Source organism: Prunus persica, chromosome G5 (genome assembly GCF_000346465.2).
Source record: "Prunus persica cultivar Lovell chromosome G5, Prunus_persica_NCBIv2, whole genome shotgun sequence".
Taxonomy (NCBI): Eukaryota; Viridiplantae; Streptophyta; class Magnoliopsida; order Rosales; family Rosaceae; genus Prunus; species Prunus persica.
Genome location: NC_034013.1, coordinates 3,415,456 through 3,440,160, shown reverse-complemented (window position 1 = coordinate 3,440,160; position 24,705 = coordinate 3,415,456). Strand labels below are relative to the sequence as shown.

General features: G+C 36.7%; 2 protein-coding genes and 1 pseudogene across 4 annotated transcripts; all 3 read right to left on the bottom strand.

The window, feature by feature from the left end:
• Positions 4,805–5,969, bottom strand: LOC109949187 (annotated as a pseudogene).
• LOC18776678 (UPF0481 protein At3g47200) lies at positions 11,912–15,684 on the bottom strand. 2 transcript variants are annotated; one of them, XM_020563503.1, is made up of 3 exons: positions 14,963–15,684; positions 14,777–14,887; positions 11,912–13,342 (listed from the first exon to the last, which is right to left on the bottom strand). In XM_020563503.1, the coding sequence occupies exon 3, from the start codon at positions 13,339–13,341 to the stop codon at positions 11,980–11,982; it is 1,362 nt and encodes a 453-aa protein (XP_020419092.1). In that variant the 5' UTR covers position 13,342; positions 14,777–14,887; positions 14,963–15,684; the 3' UTR covers positions 11,912–11,979. The 2 variants fall into 2 exon arrangements, with proteins under 2 accessions (XP_020419092.1, XP_020419091.1); XM_020563502.1 differs by having other exon boundaries at positions 14,777–15,684.
• LOC18777708 (homeobox-leucine zipper protein HDG5) lies at positions 18,391–24,452 on the bottom strand. Of its 2 annotated transcripts, none has more exons than XM_020563335.1 (12): positions 24,219–24,452; positions 23,550–23,824; positions 23,297–23,472; positions 23,056–23,173; positions 22,442–22,630; positions 21,516–22,004; positions 21,242–21,343; positions 20,872–21,084; positions 20,585–20,753; positions 20,214–20,482; positions 19,653–19,751; positions 18,391–19,544 (listed from the first exon to the last, which is right to left on the bottom strand). In XM_020563335.1, exons 2-12 carry the CDS (start codon positions 23,697–23,699, stop codon positions 19,020–19,022), a joined length of 2,499 nt encoding a protein of 832 aa, XP_020418924.1. In that variant the 5' UTR covers positions 23,700–23,824; positions 24,219–24,452; the 3' UTR covers positions 18,391–19,019. The 2 variants fall into 2 exon arrangements, with proteins under 2 accessions (XP_020418924.1, XP_007209851.1); XM_007209789.2 differs by having other exon boundaries at positions 19,653–19,748.

Genomic DNA, 24,705 nt, shown 5'->3' with positions numbered 1-24,705 from the left:
AGCCAGCGCAGTGGTAGACACCCTAGTTTCATTGTTTTCCATGGTGAAGGTAAAACGCCCTTGTGAATTCTGGAAGGTTCACGATGAGGGGTCCTCCTAGTATCAAGGGGGGATCTAGGACTGGTGCTACGAGACCTAGTTCGAGAAGAGCTAACAGCAAGTTGGGGATTCATATTGACACAGAAACACAGCTTAAAGCAGAGGTCGTAGGAACAAAGGAAGTGTTTGAAGCATATAACAAAACATCTCCACATAACAGTATAAATAAGGAACGAATGCATCAAGTAATGGTTAACCCAAACAATCAACCACCAATGCATGCAAATGCTTGCAAGTGAGAAAGAAGGAACTTCCCCCAAATCTTGAAATCTCTACATTGTAGGAGAGCACGCCTCATGACTTAACTGGTTTATCATGTAAAGCTGGCTATTGGTGTTCTCTGTGTAATCCTGGCCATTAGATTGAGTTTCTATTAGCTTAATTATGCAAGAGTAATAATTAACCACTTTTACACAATAATAAAAATAGGAGATTAGGATCCTTCCCCAATAGAACCTATCTGAATCGTTCTCGAGGGAAGCAACCAATGCCATCGAGTTCTTCACCGCCACAATTCTGTGCCCTGCTGTCCTTTTCCATCCAAGAATTTTGCAGTTCCATACACGTTTCCATGATTGTATCCTTTTTGAAAGAAGAACCTTGAGCAAGTCAAGACCGACCTGAGATATTTTGCACCTCTTGAGATGGTCCTCCAATCGAATCTTTCGACTCTTCCTCTTCTCCTTTCTATGCCTTTTTCTCTTTCTTGTTTTCCAGATCCCCAAATTTTTGAGTCCTAATCGTGTCCTAGTTCCTTTATCCTCTTTTCCCCTCCAGAGAGTCTCTCTCATATCGCCTATTACCCTAACTCTGTGTTTTTCTCTTGACTTTCTTTGTTTGCAACAAATGTTGAACCTTTAATTAATGTGTAGTTCCATACATTTATTTATATAAGCACTTAAATATGACCTCATATAAAAATTTAAAAAAAGTGTTGGGGTCCTCCCTTGAGATGGGGAACAGGGCTATCACCTTTTCTGCCTTGGCTCAGGACCATCATTGGATAGTTGTATTTATAAATTAGGTACAAAGACCATCAGCTATAAGGAAAAATACCCATAGAGGGTATCTAATACAAATATGGAAGCATAGTAACCACGTAGGGTCCAGATAAAAGACTAGAGAAATTTCAGCATAAAAGTCGCATGCATGGACAAAGCAAAAATGAATCACAACACCCAAATCTACCAATACAACACCCAAACATTATTTGCTCAATGTTTGATCACAAAGAAAAGTCCATATATGGATTAAAATTTAAATCGAAACATTTTTCTGTGGCTTTGCTCATATATCTCTCTTATAAAAGTCAGTAGGTTCCTCTCTCTACCAGACCATAGCTCCTTCAATGCTTTTCTTCCTTCCATCAACACAATGGTTAGTAGTATAAATAATAGTGCAGTAGAGAAAATTATGCATGAGAGCTTCTCGTGCTGATAATGTGTTGTAAAATGAACGATATATACGAGAATATTGAGCTGCACGTAAAGTAAATGATACACAATATTTAACGAGGTTCGGCTATGCCTACGTCCTCTGAGAGCAGTAGTTGTAACTATTCCACTATGTAAAATAATTGGGTTACAACTTTAGTGTTTACAATATCTCAAACTCACTGATATTTCTCTCTTGGAGAATTTCTCTCTGCTCTCGTTTCTCTCACTCTCCTTTCTGTCTTCCTTCCTCTCTGCCTGGGCTCTCATTTCTCTTCTTTGATGGTATGTCACATTACAACGAAGGGAGGAAGTCCATTTATAGGCAAAGCCTCTTGGCTTCCCGTGGATGTGCAATTATTTCTTCCAATATGTGAACTCCACTTCTACAGGCATCATCACTTTACCCACTCAAACAACAAGTCTTCAAATGAATAGTTAGTGGGCTCCACCACATTCTTTACAACAATTTCAAGTAAAATGATGGAAGTGGGCACGAGTCACTGTTTAGGGCCTACAAGTTGAAGGGCATAAAATAAATGAGGGGCCCATATTGGTTGGGAGTCAATGAAGGCCGGACGACATGAAATGAAAGTTCCCTAGTATGAGAGTCGAAAGTTTAGACATGTCTCTTATAACATCATTTGTGTGTGAGAAATCTCTCTTTCTTCTAATTTAAATTAACTTACAGATTTGAATTTTTATTTAATAAAAAATAAACTTTATTAAACACGATATATGTTCTTGTAACATGAAACGACAAAACCTTGCCAAAATTACATCACCATTGGGATGTATGTGTCAAACAAAGTAGGGCAAATATTTAGTTATGCTAAGATACACTCATATTATTATTCTTCTCCAATATAGAGGTATTTATACAAGTACAAAGATGAGTTAACCCTAAATAAAATAGGAAATATATCTAAATTACAATAGGAAGTAAATCTCTATTACAATAGGACTAAATAATAATTGGTAAGTAACCAAAATTCTAATAAAATAAGGAATCAAAATCCTAACTAAGTAAGGACTTGCCAACACTCCCCCTCAAGTTGGGCAAAGATATTTCGCACGCCCAACTTAACAAGCGAGTCACATAACACCATACTTGAGAAGTACCAATTGTAGAGAAGGTCTTTTCGTCAACCACGAGTGAAACAAGTGATAAACTAAAGCAAAGTTTGCAGCGGAAACACAAGAGCAAACCCTAAAAAATAGGGCACATAGCAGAACACAGAGCACGACAATAGGTAAGGCAGAACACAGAAACCCTGTGAGCACGACAGTAGATAAGGCAGAACACAAAAAGGCTGTGAGCACGGTAATAGGTAAGGCAGAACACAGAAACCCTGTGAGCAAGGCAGTAGATAAGGCTGTGAGCACGACAATAGGTAAGGCAGAACACAGAAACCCTGTGAGCACAGCAATAGGTAAGGCAGAACACAGAAATCCTGTGAGCACGACAGCAGATAAGGTAGAAACCAAACCCTAAAAAATAGGGTAAGGCAAGGTAAAGCTAAACCTCGAAAAAATAAGGTAAGGTAAGGCAAAGTAAGTCAAGAGCAAATGTAAGGTCAACGGGCGTGACCACAACGGAAACACACCAGCAAAGGCAGGAGTAACAATATTGGTGCCAACAACAGAAATACAAGGCACTGGCACTAGCAAGAGCAACAAGGCATGGACATAACATGCATCATCAACAGTAATCAACATTATCCCCAACAAGAGTCATAATAGGCAGGAGCAATAACATTGTCCCCAGTAAGAGACCTAACAGGTATGAGAAATAGTGCTGACACCAACAAAGGATATAGTAGTCAGCAGCAATAACAATGACAAATACTTCCATTATTGCAGAGACAACTTCTCTTCACTCTCCCTCTCCCCCTGAAGAAAAGGGGTCGTCGGAACCATAAAAAAATTGGCACTTAAGAAATAGAAGCTGGCTGACGCTCAGATGTAGAAGAATCAGCTATGGCAGATAGATAGCTAAATTGCAGCGGAATATATGAGCAACGGTGTCACTCCCCCTCAAATCCGATAATGTATGAGAGTCGAGATTTGGAGAAAGCAACAACGAAAAATAAAGTTGCAGCATCCAAATAAAGTTGCATCTATCTACCCATCAAATCCGACACTGGTAAAGGGTCGAGATTTGAAAGAAGAGAAATTGAAATAATAGTAAAGAGACCCAAACATGCCAGCCTCATGGCGGTAACAAATGCAAGAGGGGAAGGTGGTAGCATACGGCTGTCCCATGAAGAAAAAAACTACAGAAAAGGAGAATAGTAAGGAAGGAAACCCAGCAAATCATGAACAGAGACAAAGACAAAGATAAGGTGCTCAAACTGAGAAGCGGAAAGGCAACTCAAAAGAGCAGCCAAAGAAGACAGAGACCCGCAAAACAGTCAAAGGAAAGGCTCGGTGAGCAGTGACAAGGCTCACGGAGTAAAAAGATTTGTTATGAAGTTTCAAAGATAGAGAAGCTGAGACATCAAGAAAGACCATCTAGCATATAAAGATGAAAAATAAAATTTTTGGAATAATAGCAAAGAAGCATGTGAAGGCTAGGTGCGCTGAAAACACATATGAGAGGATGAACAAAAAAAGATGACTATACAAGATGCAGACCCATGATGGATTAGGAATGAAGAGTGCCAACGACTCTCAATTTGGCAGAGGTTATCACAGGTTAGGAACCTGGCTCTGATACCATGTCAAACAAAGTAGGGTAAATATTCAGTTATGCTAAGATACCTTCATATTATTATTCTTCTCCAATATGGAGGTATTTATACAAGTACAAAGATGTGTTAACCCTAAATAAAATAGAAAATATATCTATATTACAATAGGAAGTAGATCTCTATTACAATAGGACTAAATAATAATTGGTAAGTAACCAAAATTCTAATAAAATAAGGAACTAAAATCCTAACTAAGTAAGGACTCGCCAATAGTATGGCCATCATAACTTTGCACTCATCAACGCTCTTGGATTCTCCAAGTATACTGAGCATCCGCCTCACCGAACCTAAACTCTCCCTTATCATCCATCACCTTCTCTTCTTCTGTTGCCCCATCAACGAATTTGGAGTGCCATCTCCATTTGCATCCATTTGTCCGTTAATTCAGTTCAATTCAATCAACTTTTTCTTTTTATGTATGGAAATGGAAGCACTACTTTTTTTACACTTTTCTCGTAAAAGCAAAAGTTATGGGGTTAATATATGACCACAACGACGTGTTGACCAAACGTGGTGTGTAAGTAGGTACAAGTCTGGCAAGAGAATAGCAAGGTTTCTATACTAGAAAATAACTGGGTTTTTACCTTGATCAGAACAGAACACACAAATATTAAGTAGGCTAGCAGCAGCTGCTGTTCACAATTTCTAAAGCTCACACACAAAAACAGATTATTACATATAGGGATATCCAAGCTTATTACGCGTTGGTAATTAGTACTAAAGGAAATTAAGCAAATATTAATTAAGGCCACTGAATAGTATATAAGGTCTGCACTAGGGTGAGGACGAGGAGGATAAAGGCCGCGATGACAGAGACGATTGTCCATAGGGTAGAAAAATAGTCACGCCTCAATATTTCCATAAACTTGTGCCATTTAGTATTGTAATAGTTATTCATATTATCGGAGAGATCACTGTAGTAATACCCCATGACGATGGTGTTATTGTAAAGCTTGTTGAAGAATTGGGCAGCATCTTCCGGGTTCAACCAATTGGCCAACATTCCTTTCTCACAAAGAAAATCTATATCCTCTCTAGAGTCGATGAAGTTAGCCATCAAAACTACGTAGGATGCTTGCTATCTTGTGCATGTAACTATGGTAGCATTGTTCAAAGGCGATGAGGTTCCTGAACAGAGGCTCTGTCCTCTCATCAATTACCAACAGTGGAATTGTAAAACCCCCATTTTTGAACTTTATGTTCATTATGCACTCTCCCTTTCCCTCTTTCTTGTTTTGGCTTGTTTCGAACTGAACGCCTGTCTCAGAAAAAGATGTCGCGTTTGGGATCCGTTGAAATAATTTTGGCCCTTTATTTTCCTGTTGCTCTTCCACACGTGACGTCTCCTTGAATCCAGTAACAGTCACGGGCGCTTTTAGCCAATTCCATGATGACTTTGATCAAGCTCTCCAAACTCACATCCTTGGATGAGGAGAGAAGCAATTGTAAATACCAACGTTTCACATCTTCAAACAGTTGGAATTTTTTCTTGGCATGGTGGAAGGGTCCGATGGAGACAATGTCAAGTTCATAGGCCTATTTCTTTTGTCTACGAATGACCTCAAGAACTTTGAAGATGCAGCACGAAGGAAGCAAGGGTGAATGGATAAGAAGTGTTCTTTTTCAATTCTTCAACAGTGGGTCCATAATCAACTTCACTACATTTTCCTTTGTCACCTTCCATGATTGTAGATATATGCTTTGCTTTCAATATCTGAAAATGATTAATGCTAAACTATGCTTCTTCTCACAAAACACAAAATAGTAATTAATGCAAAAATTAATGCAATAAAACTTACAAAAAATCTTCATTGAAAGATTTTATTGATAGCTTGTAGTATCATACATAGTAACACTAGTAACACTCAATACTTTACAATAGTTTCTCAGGGGAGGGCTCAGAGAAGACTTATGAAAACTGGAAAATTCACTTGCTGAAGAGAACGGCCTTCTTCCAAAGCGGCCAAGAGGCCAATATTTAAAGGGCCTAAAACTTAGGTGTCGGTAGCCTTGGATGCCTTACTGTAGTGTCGGCACAATTATATTTCATCATATGAATTGAATAATTTTCTCTGAGTGGGGTTACTATAGAGTCATGCGTCTGCTTTTAGGAAAGCAAATAGTGACTGATTGAGACTTTTGAGGGCTTAGTCCTCATTGAGATCATAGGGATGTTGACTGTCTTGGTAGTCTACCCACCACTTTGTTTGACTAGAAGAGCTTTTCTTTTGGCTGGCATTACGCTCCTGATTTGAGAAGGAGGTTTGGGAGGCATGTGACTTTGGAGAGGCGTCTTCATCATCACTCATTTGGGAGGCTTGAATCATGAGTTGCCTTGCTAATTCTTTCATTTATAATTTGGTTCTTCCTTCAATTGGGAGGGAAGACTGAGAGGCTTCAGAAATTGATGACTTGTGTTGTGCGACTTAGACTAGAGGAAATTTTGTATAAACTTGACCAATGACTCTTTCATAATTGAATCTATCCCACCATTTGACTGAAATTTGTCCGGAAAGAGTTCTTGTTTCCCAGTTAACCTGATAAGACCATTTGAGGATCCAAGAAACTTTATATTTGGCGACAAAAATTAGGAAGTAGACTAAGAAGAAAACCAGGAGGGAAAAGGACTTCTAAATTTACTATCAAAGTTGACAAACCATGAATGACTGAAATCTTTAGTTTGGTGAAGGAATATGTTATTCCAAGCTTCAATATAATCATAATAACTGTATTGGATGTTTGATTTGAGAATTTTGAAAGAGTAGGGGCGGTTTCCCCAATCGGATTGGCTGAGAATTTTGTGGATATACATAGAATGATAAAGGATTATGTTTGGATCATTTCTGTCTTTGATTGGTCTAATTTTTAGGGTTTGGGTTTCAAGAAGAATATCTCTGTAGAATTTGAGTGACTTTTCTGGGTGATGAGGAACAAAGTGATAGTTGGGGGGAAAGTAGGCTTTAGCTATTTAGACTGGATTGGAGAGATTATTATAGCAAGGTTCAATTATGAAGAGGTCGTTGTTACTGCGGGGGTGATGGGGAGAAGTTTTCATGTAAGAAATTGATGGCTGAGAAGAAGAAGAGGTTGTGACTTGGAAGGGATCATAATTGGAGATTAGGGTTGACTGATAATTGGGACGAATGCTGGGGACTGTAGAACCAAGACTAGTGAATCTATTGGTAATTTGAATTGGAGAATATCCCGAATGGGGGACGATTTGGGAAGGCTCTGTTTTTACTGGATTCATAGAAGGGGGAAGTTTTCTGGTAACTGATTGACTACCTTGTTTAACTGATTCGGATTCTTTTCCTATCATTTCTTTCCCTGCAGAAATTCTAGTGTTAGAAAATCTGGAATACGATTCTCACTGCCTTTCAATCAAGATTGTCCATCAATAAAATCTATCAATAAAATAATGCTTAAATGAGTGCTACTTTCTATCAATAAAATCTTTCAGTCAAGATTTTTTGTAAGTACTCTCATTTAAGCATTATTTTGATTTACGTACTCTCATTTAAGCATTATTTTCATTTATATATATTACACTACTTAAAAACTGGGGAAAAACCACGGGCATAAGAGCACCCAAAACAGCATCAAAAAAAAAAAAGAGCACCCAAAAAAAAAAAGTGGTGTGCAAGAGTAAAACATGTTACCACAAATATTTAATTGTTAAACGTGGTTATTAATTTGTGCTTTAAAAGTCAAAGATCACTAACAGAGCACAAAAAGAAAACAATGTCCTTTGACCAATTTTGTATAAGGTTTGCCATTGCAAACCGAAGAAATTTTCCACGCCAGACGCAGTAAATATACTTATACAACATAGTCCAACCCTTATACAGCGTACAAATTTATTTATTTTTTAACCTGGCCGGCATAAACCATGTAGCCTTCTTTTGCAACTTTCACCATTTTTCTCTCTAAGATTCTCAAAGTTTTAGTTCCCTTTCTTGAAGAAAATCTCAAAATCAATCAGATCATTCTCATAAGATCAAGACAAATAGAGGTAAATAATGATATATCAATATATATGGTTGAATTCTAATATATTTGTTGAAGTCTTTGTTTTAGGATGTTTCATTGCTAATTTTGCATAAGATGCGTAAAATCTCAGAGCAGCCCATCTTTTATAAACATAAGTACTTTCAATTATTTTCTTAATATACAAATAGAGTGATGAATCCAAGATTTTACTATGAGAAGTCAAGGTGTAAAAATTACAACAACAAAAGTTAGAGGAAAAAGAAATACCTTGTCTCAAAACAAACTCATATCAATCAATGACGACACAAATAATCATCAATGTTCGAATAAATCAAATCAATATCAACAAATCATTAATTCTATACATACTAATTTCAATTAAATTAAAAACATCATACATTATGATTAATTGGAGCTTAGGGTTTAAAACTTACTTGAAATTTGGGATATTTCACACTAATAAGCGGCGGTAGCTTTGGTGGGATGACACCAAGAGCCCGACGACAGTGGAAGCAGACGGTGGAAGTTGGGGGTTAGTGTTTCTGCAATTGAGGAAGAAATTAGAAACTGGGGCTATTTGTGTGTGTGTGTGTGTGCGCGCGCGCGTGTGTGGTGTGGAGGATTGGGAGCTGACCAAAATGTTGAGATAAAATGGGTAGTGTTATAAAGTCAAGAATGGAGCCTAAAATGGTAGAGCCCACTACCTAATTGATTGAAGAAAAATGATGATGCTTGTCTACCAAACATTCGAGTGAAGCCAAAGGCTTGTGAGTGAACAGCTAATTTTTTGGCCTATAAATGGACGTACTCTCACCATCAACATTTTTCGGTGGCTTTGCTCATATATCTCTCTCTTGTAAAAGTCAGTAGGTTCCTCTCTCTAGCAGACAACATCTCCTCCAATGCTTTTCTTCCTTCCCTCAACACAATGGTTAGTAGTATAAATAATAGTGCAGTAGAGAAAATTATACATGAGAGCTTCTCGTGCTGATAACGTGTTGTAAAATGAACACTATATACACGAATATTGAGCTGCACGTAAAGTAATTGAGACACAATATTTAACGAGGTTCGACCATGCCTACGTCCTTTGAGAGTAGTAACTGTAACTTTTCCACTACATAAAATAATAGGGTTACAACTTTAGTGTTTACAATATCTCAGACTCACTGATATTTCTCTCTTGGATAATTTCTCTCTGCTCTCATTTCTCTCACCCTCCTTTCTATCTTCTTTCCTCTCTGTTTGGGCTCTCATTTCTCTTCTTTGATGGTGTGTCACATTACAATGAAGAGAGGAAGTCCATTTATGGGCAAAGCCTTTTGGCTTCCCGTGGATGTGCAATTATTTCTTCCAATATGTGAACTCCACTTCTACATGCATCATCACTTTACCCACTAAAACAATAAGTCTTCAAATGAATAGTTAGTTGGCTCCACCACATTCTTTACAACAATTTCAAGTAAAATGATGGAAGTGGACACAAGTCACTGTTTAGGGCTCACAAGTTGAAGGGCATAAAATAAATGAGGGGCCCATATTGGTTTGAGAGTCAATGAAGGCCGGACGATATGAAACGAAAGTTCCTTAGTATAATATGCCATATAATCAGTCTAAAATATCGATAATATCGACGAAATATCGAGGATATTATCGTTTTTTCGGGTCATGGATATTTCGGAACGTATACATATACATATCGTATAAATATCGATAATATCGAAAAATATCGATGTTGATAATTTCGCTCATACTTCAGCAATATTTTGTCAAAATATCGCTATAATATTGTTAGAATATTGAAAATATCGAAAATATCAATGTAATGGAAAAAAGGAAAAAAAAACACAAAGGGAATTCGAACCTTTGCCATTTCACTCCTCCAATGCCTTAGCCACGATGTTGCTTATGTTTTTGTGATAATACACAAAAGAAAACTCTATGTGATACTAAGTCACTTATGTATATTACCAAGCAATGTATAAAGTGTAAAATATTGTAATAAATCATTATATATAAATGATTATGGTGTGTTTAATATTCTTTTATTAATTACTACATATTTTCTACACTCACAATGTTTGTCAGCTCGCTATATAATCAACTTAAATCAGTTAAACCCATCATGCAATGCATTTTCTTCCAATTTTTTTGTAATAAACTAATAGATAATTGACTAAATAAACATCCTCCGAAGTTTCAATAAAAATTTCCAAGTTTTTCTTACAATTTTCGTGGTTTTTATTTAATTTTTATCGATATCGATAATATCCCAATATTTCCATTGAAATTTTCGTGTTTTTGGACTACCGATATTTTCGATACCATTGATATTTTAGACCTTGCATATAATAAATGAGGCCTCGGTTATATTTCCCTGTTCAAAAGAGTCAAAAGTTTAGACATGTCTCTTATAACATCATTTGTGTGAGAGAAATCTCTCTTTCTTCTAATTTAAATTAACTTACATATTTTTGTTTTTATTTAATTAAAAATAAATTTTATTAAACATGAGATATGTTCTTGTAACAGGAAACAACAAAACCTTGCCAAAATTACATCACCACATCAACGCTCTTGGATTCTCCAAGTCTATTGAGCATCCTCTTGCAATGAAAGGAGAAAGTCCATTTATAGGCAAAGCCTCTTGGCTTCCCATGGATGTGCAATTATTTCTTCGAATACGTGAACTCCACGTCTACAATACCTTCATCATCACTAACAAGTCTTCAAATGAATAGTGTGGGCTCCACCACATTCTTTACAACAATTTCAAGTAAAATAGTGGAAGTGGACACAAGTCACTATTTAGGGCTCACAAGTTGAAGGGCATAAAATAAATGTAAGGGGCCCAAATTGGTTAGGAGTCAATGAAGGCCGGACGACATGAAACAAATGTTCCCTAGTATGATATGCCATATAATAAATGAGGCCTCACTTTTGGTTATATTTCTTTGTTCAAAAGAGTTGAAAGTTTAGACAGGAGGTCTCAGATAACATCATTTGTGTGTGTGGTGTGAGACATCTCCCTCCCTTTTAATTTAAATTAACTTACGAATTTTAGTTTTTATTTAATAAAAAATTAAATTTATTAAACATGAGATATGTTCTTGTAACATGGAACGACAAAACCTTGCCAAAATTACATCACCATTGAGACGTATGGGCATCATAACTTTGCACTCATGAACGCTCTTAGATTCTCCAAGTCTACTGAGCATCCGCCTCTTGGGTGTAATGCAACCGAACCCAAACCCACACCCATCATCCATCACCTTCTATTCTTTTGTTGCCCCCATCAACGAATTTGGAGTGCTATCTCCATTTGCATCCATTTTTCCATTAATTCAGTTCAATTCAATCAACTTTTTTTTCTTGTGTATGGAAATGGAAGCATTACTCTGTTTACACTATTATGCTTTCTCGTAAGATCAAAGGTTATGGGGGTTAACATATGACCACAATGACGTGTTGACCAAACGTGGTGTGTAAGTAGGTACAAGTATGGCAAGATAATAGCAAGGTTTCTTTACTAGAAAATAAGTGGGTTTTTACCTTGATTAGAATAGAATAGAATAGAACACACAAATATTAAGTAGGCTACCAGCAGCTGCTGTTCACAAGTTTCTAAAGCTGACACACAAAAATAGATTATTACATATAGGTTTGGTAAATAGTACTGAAGGAAATTGAGCAAAAATTAATTAAGGCCACTGAATAGTATATAAGGTCTGCACTAGGGTGAGGATCAGGAGGATAAAGGCCGCGATGAAAGAGATGATTGTCCATGGGGTAGAAAAATAGTCATGCCTCAATGTTTCCATAAACTTGTGCCATTTAGTCTTGTAATAGTTATTCACATTGTCAGAGAGACCACTGTAGTAATACCTCATGACAATGGTGTCATCATAAAGCTTGTTGAAGAATTGGGCAGCATCGTCTGGGTTCAACCAATTGGCCAATATTCCTTTGTCACAAAGAAAATCTACATCCTCTCTGGAGTCGATGAGGTTATCCATCAAAACTGCGTAGGATGTTATCTTGTGCAGGCGACTATGGTGGCATTGTTCAAAGGCGATAAGGTTTCTGAACAGAGGCTCTGTCCTCTCATTAATTCCCAACGGTGGAATTGTAAAAACCCCATTTTTGAACTCCATGTTCATTATGCACTCTCCCTTTCCCTCTTCCTTGTTTTGGCTTTTTTCGAACCGAACGCCTGCCTCTGAAAGAGATGTCGCATTTGGGATCCTTTGAGTCAAATTTAGCCCCTTCTTTTTATGCTGCTCTTCCACACTCGCCGTCTCCTTGAATCCAGAAACGATCACGGCTCTTATCAGATCAAGTATGTGCAAAATCTGACATGGTAGCTCGAAGCTAGGGTTCAACATCAGGTTATCCACAACGGATTGCTTGAAAAAGTTGAGCACAAGTGAAGTGAGGGAGGCTCCTCTTTGGCTGAGGCTATTGGCAGTCAGGTTGTACAAACACTCCAGCACAGACCAAGGTAGCTGATTTTCTAGCAACAGAAGGTCATGGCACAAATATGTCCGCATGCATGACACGTTGAAAATGGGGTCGTTTTCATGTTGTGGCTCATAGAGAAGTGCCTTCCGAAATAGTTCTAGTAGGAAGCAACCGTCAAGTATCATCATTTCTACAAAGTATTTTTGATCGAGATCACCATCCAACGGGTCTGCTACATAACAGTCGCGGGCACTTTTAGCCAACTCCATGATGACTTTGATCAAGCTCTCCAAACTCACATCCTTGCATAAGGACAGAAGGCATTGTAAATACCAACGTTTCACACCTTCAAAGAGTTGGAATTTTTTATTGCCGTGGTGGAAGGGTCCGATGGAGACAATGTTAGGTTCATAGGCCTGTTCTTTTTGTCTCCGAATCACCTCGGGAACTCTGAAAATGCAGCACGAAGAAAGCAAGGGTGAATGGGTAAGAAGCTTCGCTTCTATGTTCTTTTTCAATTCTTCAACAGTGGATGCATCGTATATAATAATGGACCTACTCTCACCATCAAATTTACTGCATTTTCCTTGGTCACCTTCCATACTAGAAAATGGTGAAACATTCAAAATATTAGAAAATGTCATTGGCTAATGCAAATATTAAGAATTGAAATTATTAATTAAATGAGGATAATATGGTAAATTCACACTTTTTCATATTAAAAAAACAAAATTAAAAGAAAAATCAGATAATGGATTCTATTTTTATGGAAAACAACTACCCATTATCTTTTTAATTCTAAAATATTTTTTATTTATTTAAAAAGCCTTTCGCAGGCGCGGAAGCACATGCGGAGAGGCTAGTGTATATTAATGTTATTTTATTGAGTTTAGTCCCAATTGAGTTTATTTATTTATTTATTTAAGAATTAAGAAAGAGGATCCAACAAAATAAAAGAGAAGTTGTGACCCATGAAATTAAATTTGTTCTTGTTTTGGTTTTTATTTTTAAATTTTTTAATATGAAAAATATTATATTATTATATTATTCTTATTTAATAAAAAGTTTCAATGCTTAACTAACCAATGATCATTTTTAATTTTTTTAAATATTTTACAATTCTCTACTTTTTTCCATATATATATATATATATATATATATATTACACTACTAAAAAAACTGGTAAAAACCATGGGCATAAGAGTAACCAAAACCGCATCAAAAAAAATAAGAGCACCCAAAACAAAGAAAAAGGTGGTGTGCGAGAGTAAAATATGTAAGCACAAATATTTAATTGTAAACCGTGGTTATTAATTTGTGCTTTAAAACTCAAAGAGCACAAAAAGAAAACAGTGTCCTTTGACCAATTTTGTACTAGTAGATAAGGTTTGCCATTGCAAACCGAAAAGAAACGTTCCAGACCAGGTGCAGTGAAAATAGTCCAACATAGTCCAACCTTTACACAGCGTACAAATTTATTTATTTTTTGACCTGGCCGGCATAAACCATGTAGTCTTCTTTTGCAATTTTCACCATTTCTCTCTCTTAAATTCTCAAAGTTTTAGTTCCCTTTCTTGAAGAAAATCTCTAAATCAATGAGATCATTCTCATAAGATCAAGACAAATAGAGGTAAATAATGGTATATCAATATATATGGTTGAATTCTAATATATTTGTTGAAGTCTTTGTTGTAGGATGTTTCATTGCTAATTTTGCATAAGACGCGTAAAATCTCAGAACCGCTCATCTTTTATAAACATAAGTACTTTCAATTATTTTCTTAATATATAAATAGAGTGGTGAATCCAAGATTTTACTATGAGAAGTCAAGATGTAAAAATTACAACAACAAAAATTAGACGAAAAAGAAATACCTTGCCTCAAAACAAACTCATATAATAACGACACAAATAATCATCAATGTTCCAATAAATCAAATCAATATCAACAAATCATTAGTTCTATGCATACTAATTTCAATTAAATTAAAAACATCATACATTATCATTAATTGGGACTTAGGGTTTAAAACTTACTTGAAATTTGAGATATTTCACACTAATAGGTGACGGTAGCTTTGGTGGGACGAGGCCAAGAGCCCAACAGCAGTGGAAGCAGACAGAGGAAGCAAGTTGGGGTTAGTGTTTCTGCAATTGAGGAAGAAATTAGAAACTGGTTTATTTGTGTGTGCGTGTGTGTGGTATGGAGGGTTGGGAGCTGACCAAACGTCGAGATAAAATGGGTAGTGTTTCAAGTCTTCTTATACTCAAAACACAAATCTTCTTGCTTTATTTGAATTTTTCTTTTATTGCCAACAATTTTAATCTTCTCGATATTGATGTCATGTCATTAAGCAAAGACTTGGGGAAGCAAAGAATACAAGCAGCCGATGTTTACTTGCTGGAGCCTACTTGCTACCATTGCAATTTGTAAGTACAATCAATCACAAATTCATGGGTTTTCTTTTTCTTTGTGCTTTTGCAGCTTTTTTTTTTTTTTTTTTTTTGGTACACTACTTTTGCTGGTTTGTTCTTTGTGCTTTTGAATAAGTGCGTGCTATTTTTATATATAATTCTTCATTTGCTTTTGCTGTTTTTTTTAGTAGAGTGCAATTTTGGTTCATTGGACAAATTATTTATAAAAATCGCACTCTAAAAAAAACAACAAAAGCAAATGAAGAATTGTATATAAAAATCGCACTTATTTATTCATGGTTCGGTCAAAAGCACAAAGAACAACTCAACCAACTCAAAAGCACAAAGAACAAACCAGCAAAAGTACTGTACCCCAAAAGAAAAAAGAAAAAAAAAAGGCAGCACAAGCACAAAGAAAAAGAAAACCCATGAATTTGTAATTGATTGTACTTACAAATTGCAATGATAGCAAGTAGGCTCCAGCAAGTAAATATCGACCGTTTGTATTCTTTGCTTCCTGAAGTCCTTGCTTAATGACATGACATCAATATATTGAGAACAGAAAATACCTATAAGATGGCTTAAAACACTAAAAAGTAAAGTCTGTATTTTGAATAGTCAAGAGTAATACAGTAATATATAAAAACACACCAAAGGGATTGATATGATGTATCAATCCTCTACAGTACAGAACATAAAAGCATATAAAAACACAGAAGTTATTTTACGTGGTAAAACCCCACATCTGGGGAAAATTCACGGGACCTGATAGTCCAAGGCAAATCCACTATAGAACGATGATTACAATAAGTATACAAACTTGTCCTAAACACTCTAGACAACGTACAACTTCTTCATAACTCAACTTCTCGCGGGATGATCTTTCAACACTCCTTATGTTGAACGTAATACTGATCACGATTGCTTCAAACTCGCCGGAGTTCTTTCAACTCTCTTTATGTTGAATCTGATACTGGTCACGATCGATTCAAGCTCACCGGAGAAAAACCGCCACAACGGTCTTAGTGCCCTCAACCGTATGAGTCACCGAACATGCAAATGAATGCAATATGAATACGAAGATAAATCACCAAGATAATCTTACTCTTGATGATTTATCCTTCTGGAAAATAAAGCACAACAACTTTTCTTTTGTATATATGAAAACTCAAGAAATACTCTCTAGTCGTTGAAAGTTGTTGAACGAATGAAAACCAAGCCTTGCTTTTTATAATGGTTTTCAAAACTAGAAACAAGATCAATTACTTCCTAATCAACATATTAATTTTCCAAAAACAGACTAATTGATTTCCAATCAATGAAGACTTTTAATGTTCAAAACTGAAAAGCAATTTATAAAATAAATTAATCTTTCTTAAAATAAAAAGTCTTCTTAATCAAAATGTTAATCAAATTGTGAGTTTGAAATAATGCTTGAAATACCACAATCAGGATGCATGATTGAATGAGGAATTTGCCTTAGTGATCGTTGGTTGACATGTAAGCCTTCAGAGCATATCTTGGAATTTTGACAGCCACCATCACAACTAATTTACCATCTATACTTAGTCTAATTTGTCTCTAGAAAATGCCAATCACAAAATCAATACTAACAACATTAAAATTGTTAACAATAAAAGAAAAATTTAAAACAAAGCAAGAAGATTTGTGTTTTGAGTCACTATTATCATCAGTAACAAGGCAACATTTGATATATATAAAATAAAAGATTTCGAACGCTAGAGAACAATTAGGGTTAATTATTTTATTAGTCCCTAATTCGATTTGTATTTGAGTCCCTCAATTTCCAAAATCGTTCCTGTGGTCCTTCAACTTCAGTTTTGTTATGACAAATGATATTGCCATCAATTTTGTTAACTTTTAGTTAAATGCGGTGTCAAAATGGTTTTTTTTGTTTGTATTAAATTGATTAAAATATGAATAAAAAATTAAAATTAAACTCTCTCTCTCTCCCTCTCTATCTCGATTTCTACCCCAAAACTTGAATTTATTTTTTTTTTGGTTTTTTATTTGATTTTCTTTTATTGTTATTTTAAAGATATAAATTTTTATTCTTTTTTTTGTTTTAATATAAAAATACAGCATTCACAATGGGCTCCCTAAACCACCTCCTTAGACAAATTTTAGGGAGGAATTGTAAAAATACAACTCCGACAATGCTCCCTATCCACCTCATAAAATAAGGAGACCTCTAGGAGCTCGTAAATCTGAGGAGAGAGAAAAAACTCCTAGTGACTCCCTATAATTTAATGCTGCTTTATTTAATAAGTATTTCAAACCTTTATTTAATGCTAACTATTGTTTATTTTAATTTTTAATAGAGATGGACCAATCAAAAAAGAGTTATAGCATTTATGACTCCTTAAACTAGAGAGCATAATTGAAGTTTAAATTTTATAGAGAGCTCCTAAAATAACTTTTATATGTTTTTAGCTAAAATTTAACTAAAAAATAGAGAGTATGATTGTGAATGCTCTTAGAGCATCTCCAAGGGAGATGTCAAATACCAAACATCAAATTTAAATCTGATGGCTGATGTGGCAATTTGACATATTGTAAAACTCTTTATCCAACCAAGATGTCAAATATACATTTTATTTTATTATTTTTAAAGGCAGGTGGGCTAGATATTTAAGAGTAAAATATTAAATAGGGTTAAGAACTGTACATGGAAGAGGAGAGAAGGAAATGGGCTCAGCATTAAAATAATTTAAAAAACAAAAAGACGTCTCAACATGTTGGCGTCAATTTTGACAGCAAAAGTGAAGTACATCAATTCAACTAGGATTTGGTATCACGGTTGGAAGGCTTAAAATGTCTTTTTTTGGGTTAAAACTTGACACGTTGGAATTGGTATTTCGGTTGAAGATGCTCTTAGTATTTATACTTCCTACTAAAAAGTCTCGCACCATTTCACATTTAAAAAAATACTTTGAAATTTGCAAGTTTTTGAATACTATAAGATTTTTTGTTACTTGTTTAAAGTTTAAATTGAATACCACTAGATTTGAACACTCTCTTTTAAAAATCCTAATAGTCTTAATGAATATCACAAGATTTGTTTAGATAATTTAAAAATCTTAATTGAATACCACAAAACTTATTTATCCTAAAATAATCTTTTAAAATCCCAATTGATGCAGTTTTTTTTCCTTCTTCTGTACACTTTTTGTTTGTTTAATCTACGATAGCTTATAATTAAAAAATTCAGAAGATGCAAATTTCGTAATTGAAAAAATTCAGAAGCGTTGAATCCTTATCATAAACCCAAAAGCCAACACACAAGTCCGTCCAAAAAAATAAAAACAAGGCAAAAGACAAGGAGAAGTCAATACCCGAACCACCACCCCTTGCAGAGGCTGGTGAGGCCCATTCTCTTTAATTTCTGAACCTCACCGCAAAACCAAAGGGTCTTCTTCTGTGGTGCGCTCTTGACTCCCTCTTAACTCCCTCCACCTCCACTTACCTACCAACTACCAGCTACTAGCTACCAGCTCCTCTAGCTAGCTCCACCATCTTTCCTTTATTTACCAAGAAACCACTGGCACACCTATTAACTTCCTTTGACATCCCTACCCCTCCCATTACTAAGATATTAGAAATTTAACAAATCAACAAGCAAAAAAAAAATCATGCTGCATTCCTTATGGTACTACTTACTGAATCAGTAAATAGCTGTAAAAGGAATGCTGGATGATTTTTTTTTTTTTTTTTTGGTTTGCAGTAGAAATAAAACTCCCGGACACAAACCCTAAATTTAGTACTGAAAAGCCAAACTGCTGGGAGAGAGGACAGGTTGTTTTTGGGTAATTTAGCACGTAGCTCAATGTCCCGGCCATCCAAGCTATTGCCTGGGGCTGGAAGCAGTTGGGTCGGAGCAAGAGGCGCCGCCACCAACGCTGCCATTCTCAGTTGTAGCAGCGGCAATGCACGTGTCGCTGCCGCTACTGAGAGCGGAGATAATCTGCTGCACCGAGTTGCAGAGATGGTTGTTAATGGCGGTGACGCTGGAGAGGTTGAGTTTTGCGGAAGGACTTGTGCTGGCAAGGACTTGGAGTCCCACAGTCAGCAGACAACCTGAGTTGATAACATTGCTGGTCGTGGTGGTGGTGGCAGTGCTGTCTTCTTGACGATGATCTGGCGATGATGAGGTGAGGTGATTGGGTGTTGGACCGGTAGATTCCATAGGGTGCAGTGGGACAATGACAAAGCCGAGAGGAAGGAGGGGAATGCAGGAAGGGTCCTCTCCACTCATTGCCAATTGGATGCCGTCCACGTCCATGGTTGTGTACACCACAAGGCTGCCCGACTCGTCGGTGCAGCTCTCTTGTAGCATTAGCTCTACGTTCTGTGCTGAGTTGCTAGCTACCTGGAATTCAGAATCAAATTTCAAAGATGTGAATGAAGTATTACTTTGGCAGGATATGGAAATTTAATAAATAAATTGGTGTAAGAAAATTTCAAAGGGAATGCTTACGTTTATGCGAAGAAGAGAAATGCAATTGCCAGGATGAGAGCCATTGGCAATGTGAGCCACTTCGTGCAAGGAATTCCCATTGGAAAGAACATCAAGCTGCTAAATTTAAACACATTTACAATCAGTTGTTACCACATCATAATTTGTGCCTTTATATACCCAAATATTCCAGTCACATGTTTCATAGCATAACATACATCTGCCAAATTGTGAAGTTGAACTATTGTTTAGATTAATTTTCTCAGTGCATGGTGATCTAGAGGAAAAGAGAGACAAACATATAGGTGTAACCTACATCCTATATCGTGCAAAACCAACAAGAAGTGGGAAAGAGAGCCAGACTCACGGCCCTTGAAAAGAAACGCTCTAATATCATGACGAACAAATAGTCTTAAAAGTTTAAGGTGTCAGAGAATGAGTCAACAATATATATCAAGCTTACACCTCTAAGGATTGAGAATAATCATGTAGAGTTCATCAATATGGATGACCAATTAAGATGGTCATCATATAATACTAATCAGCACACAAATTAATTAACCTAGCTAGCAAACGCCATACCTGAGCTCTGCGATGTTCGTCCCGTAGGAGTTCGAAGACACGGTAGTGAGAATATGGGAGCCAGGTTGTGGACACAGCACTGAGAATAACACCAATGGGTTGACCAGGGTCTGTGACCTTCCTTGTGGTTATTCTAACAGTGTCGTCTGGGGAATCAGATAGAGCCGTCCATGACTGCCCATTGGAGGTGCTCATGTTTACACAAAATGTTCTTATCATTCTCTGTGACAGTTTCATCAAATTCTTTCGTGCTTCTGGGGAAGGTATCACTGCATATTGCATATATATAAATCCCATGTAAGAATAATACATTCTAATTAATCTATGAACATCACTTTATTATAATAAGGAACATAATTTATTTATTTAACCTCCAAGGTCTGATATATTTCTGGCCATGAGACTTGCAACCCTTTCACACTGCCTTTGTAAGATTGCAAGCCAGCGTTGCGCCCCGAAAGCCATCCCACTGTAGATATAGTGGCTCAATATTTGGTGGACAGGCTTCTCCTCTATCTCTGCATGTTCTACCCATGTAATCTGTTCAAAAGCCAGTAAAATAATATAAGAGATACATGTATAATATATTTCAAGATATATAATTAGGGAAATAGAAAAACTCAGAGTACATAAATTGAGTGAAAGCAGCAGAACACACTTTTGAGTATCCATTGGGCATGTCTTGGATAAGGCAGCCGGAGGGCAATCTCTTGTATCGGGGAAACGACGACTGGAGGTTGTCATGGAAGCTATCTATGGGAAAATCTACAATTGCCCAACATCCCTCCTCCGCATTTTGTTGACAATAACGTAGAAAATGTGCTTCTCTAGTTGGCACCAGAGGAGAAAGAATTTGCAATTCGGCATACATCTGCACAAAGTAACAAGTACCCAATGTTTGATATTGATTGAGCATCCTAGTATATAAAAGAAATTTAATTTCCTAATACAACTTATGAATTTGTGCCTCATTTTGTTGATCAAAATTTTCATCATTTGTGAATTTGAGGCACATTTGAGATACCTACCAGCTGAAGAGAACCATTTGCTTGACCAGAGGGGTCTGCTTGAATAACTTGAACAGTTTTGGCTCTAGAAACAATAGAAGGAAACAGCTCCATCCACTTATTCTGTAAAGTTAAAATTGAAAAAACAGATAACCAGAGAAGTTAGAAGGTTGGTAATAGTTGATTAAGAGAGCTGAAAGTAAAAGATATTATAGTACTTTGGCAACTAATTAGTATATCCTCTTCTAAGGTTCTTAATAAAAAAAAGTTACGAATTAAAAACAAGGGCACTTACAGCATCAAGGAAGCAATCTACAAGATTGATGCTATTCATGATAACCACAGCACTATCACGAGTAGCTTCTGTCCTAAACTGATCACTTGAGTGGTGCTTGAGGTTCAAAGGCCACGGTGGGAACATCCGGGTATATTCTTTAACATTAAGCACTTCCTTCCCAATTTCACTGTTCCGGATCCAAAGAGGCTCACCAGCCTGGCACATCTTAACAAGTTCATCCACCGATGAAGCGGCAAGCTCCACTGCAAGAGACTTTTCCTCATCTAACAATACACCACCCTCATTGTAGTGGGAAGGCACTTCTGGTGGCAACAAAGGCATGGGGATCATGTCCCCACAAGAAGTCATTGGGTCTTGGAAATGCCTTGAATAGATGTTCATATCCAAATCCAAACTGGATGCTGACATGAGAGGATCTCCAGGTGCCATTGTTTGGATTTGCCGGCCAGTAGTATATCGTGAACTCAGACAACAAACTCGTTCCAACTGTGAAAAAGATTAATGTCTTAATAACCCCTAAAAGCAGCTACTAATTCAACTACTCAAGCATGCACAAATAAAGCTAGAGATTCATGTATTTAAATAATGATATTGTTTTTTAAGATCCAAAGAATTCCATTGCTTTTTTATGACCAAAATCTTCTCTCCAAATAGACCTTATTTTAAGGAGTTTACATAATATAAATTCTGAGGATTTAAATTTACTTACTCAATGATAATATTTCCTTTCCATGCACACAAAAGAAACGGCAAGAACAACAATTCAATTTATTTGGAATTTAACGCAAAAGAAAAAGAAAATGCAATGAATTCAGACAAATGAAATCTCCAATGTTCTGTTCACCAGAAAGGAAAAGAAAGAAATCACCCAAATTTTCCAAATTTTGTGACAATTAAATACAGCATTGCTGAATTAATAGTACCTCTTCTCTGAGTCGAGCATTCTCAAGTCGAAGTTGTTGTTCATCCAAGCCAATGTCCGCAATCATAGATGGTCCTCCACAATTAGGGCATATAATATTGCGCAGCGCCGTCTGTAGCCGGTAATTCTCGTTCTTCAGGCTATCATTTTCTGCTCTAAGCATCACATTATCCGACCGGTCTTGTTGTGCCTAGACAAAATAAAACCACCACAAAAACAATTAGTCAAACTTAAGCCCAAAGATAGCCAAGCCTTAAGGTGCTAGCACCATAATCCTATTCTGCCACAACCCTAAAGGGCAAAGCTTTTATTGCTGAGCAAGAGTCCAATTAAGCTTTGGGAAGCACGTGTGTAGGTAAAGGGTTTATTGTGCATATTAATGAGGTGCAGACTTCATCATAAATTAAAGCCTAAAACTAAGCAAAGAGCCGATCCAGAATAAATGAGATTCTTCTTGATCCTTCAAAAGTTAACAACGTTAAGGCGTTTATTAGGGTTTTGAAGTGTTTAAATGACGAACGCGGTTCCTCGGGACTCGTGTGTTGAATCAAAGGGTGCGCAGTGTGAACCGTTGACAAACCCCCCCCCCCCCCCCAGCCCAGCTCCTTACTTTACCTTCATTTGAGTTCGTCGGTTTTGGAACCAAAACTTGACCTGGCGTGGCTTCAGTCCCAGCTCCTGGCTCAGTTTTTGCCTCTGCTTGTCGTCTGGGTGAGGACACTCCTTAAACAAACTGTATGTGTTTATATAAAAACGTGTTGTTAAACACAAATTAACACGTTTGTTAACACAGAGAGAGAGAGAGAGAGAGAGAGAGAGAGAGAGAGAGAGAGAGAGAGAGAGAGATGATATATACTTCTCCATTTCTTGGATCTGATGAGCAGTGTGGCGATGATAGCGTTTCTTCTTAGGGGGCTGTTGAAGTTGATCAGCCTCTTGCTCGTTTCCAGACTTTTCTTCAACTTGCTCACTTCCAGAACCACTCTCCATCATCTCCTCCTTGCCTCTCATCAGCAGCCCGTTTTCTTCTTTCTGTTCATTTTCCCATTAAATACAAAAATACTTAGAGAAAAGAAGAAGAAGAAGAAGAAGAAAAAATAGTAGCTTACAGGATTGATGATGGAAGAGAAAGGTTGGAAAGGGAGCTGGGAAGGCATGAAGTTGAAGTTAGGGTTTTGGATCGGAGATGAAAAGAGGGTTTCCGAGGTGACTACGTTCCCACCTCCCATGGTTGACATTACTTGGCAATCCCCATACATTTTCGCTTGCTTCCAAAAATACAACTTTTTAAAAGAGATAAATGGACTTGTGGAAAATAGATATGTCAAAGTTTGTCAGATATAGGCTTTGCCTCTTCACTTCACTACTTCACTTGACCCAGAAACTGCATCAAATTTGGTATCACCAAAAAAAAAAACAATATCAGGATTCAGAAACTATTTTCAACCCAAGAAATCTTTAACCCTAGCTCAAACAACATGCACTGGAAGAGTACTCAAAACCCAGAAGATTATGAAATCTTTAACTCTTTGAAGTGAAAAACAACAAGTAATAAATTAAAATAATGCTGAAATTAGAATGTACCCAAGTAATTAACAAAACTCTTTGAAGTAAAAAACAACAGAATAAATTCAAAGCTTGTAGAAAAAAGGGAAAAAAAATACTTCCAAGAAGAAATAAACGAAAAAAAATTCATTAAATCAGAACAAAAAAAATTAAATAAGACCTCAAAAGAACTAAAGAAAAAGAAGTGAGAGAGAGAGAGAGAGAAGGATCACCAGCATGGCATGCAAAGTTGAAGAATTGTCGGTGTTATTTGGAAAAAAAAAAATATTAAAACAAAGCAAGAGCTCTGGCCTTTTGCTTTGCTCTGGTTTGGTTTGCTCAGCTGGGTTCAGACTTCAGAGTCTCTTCATCTCTCTAGGTTTTTGGATTTTCATAACACTTCGCCATAAATCCTGTAATTTATTGATTTACTGTGCGTGGTAAATGCGGTTTGACAGAAACCGATCAACGCCAATTAAGTCTCGTCGGCTGTTTCGGTACACGTGTCACTCTGTTGATGGACGAGCAGGCGTTTCTCCCAGACAGCCTCATCCCAAAGTCAAACGCCTTTCTTGCCACCTACCCTACGTGACTTCTGATCACGTGCAAAACACGCGACGCCTTGTATTGTAAATTGTAATGGGGTTTTTACTGCTTTTACTATTTTACTGGCACGGTAAAGTCAGGGGGTGGAAATAGGTGGACCGAATTGAGCAGAGA

Bases quoted from the DNA above. Each gene is read 5' to 3' on its own strand.
- LOC18777708 (XM_020563335.1), bottom strand. From the start codon at position 23,699: ATGTATGGGGATTGCCAAGTAATGTCAACCATGGGAGGTGGGAACGTA. The intron at 20,483-20,584 runs GTTAAATAAATA...TGCAATATGCAG, and splicing joins AAATATATCAGACCTTGGAG to TGATACCTTCCCCAGAAGCA. The intron at 19,752-20,213 runs GTATGGCGTTTG...GTTTAAATTTAG, and splicing joins ACGAACATCGCAGAGCTCAG to CAGCTTGATGTTCTTTCCAA.
- LOC18776678 (XM_020563502.1), bottom strand. From the start codon at position 13,341: ATGGAAGGTGACCAAGGAAAATGCAGTAAATTTGATGGTGAGAGTAGG.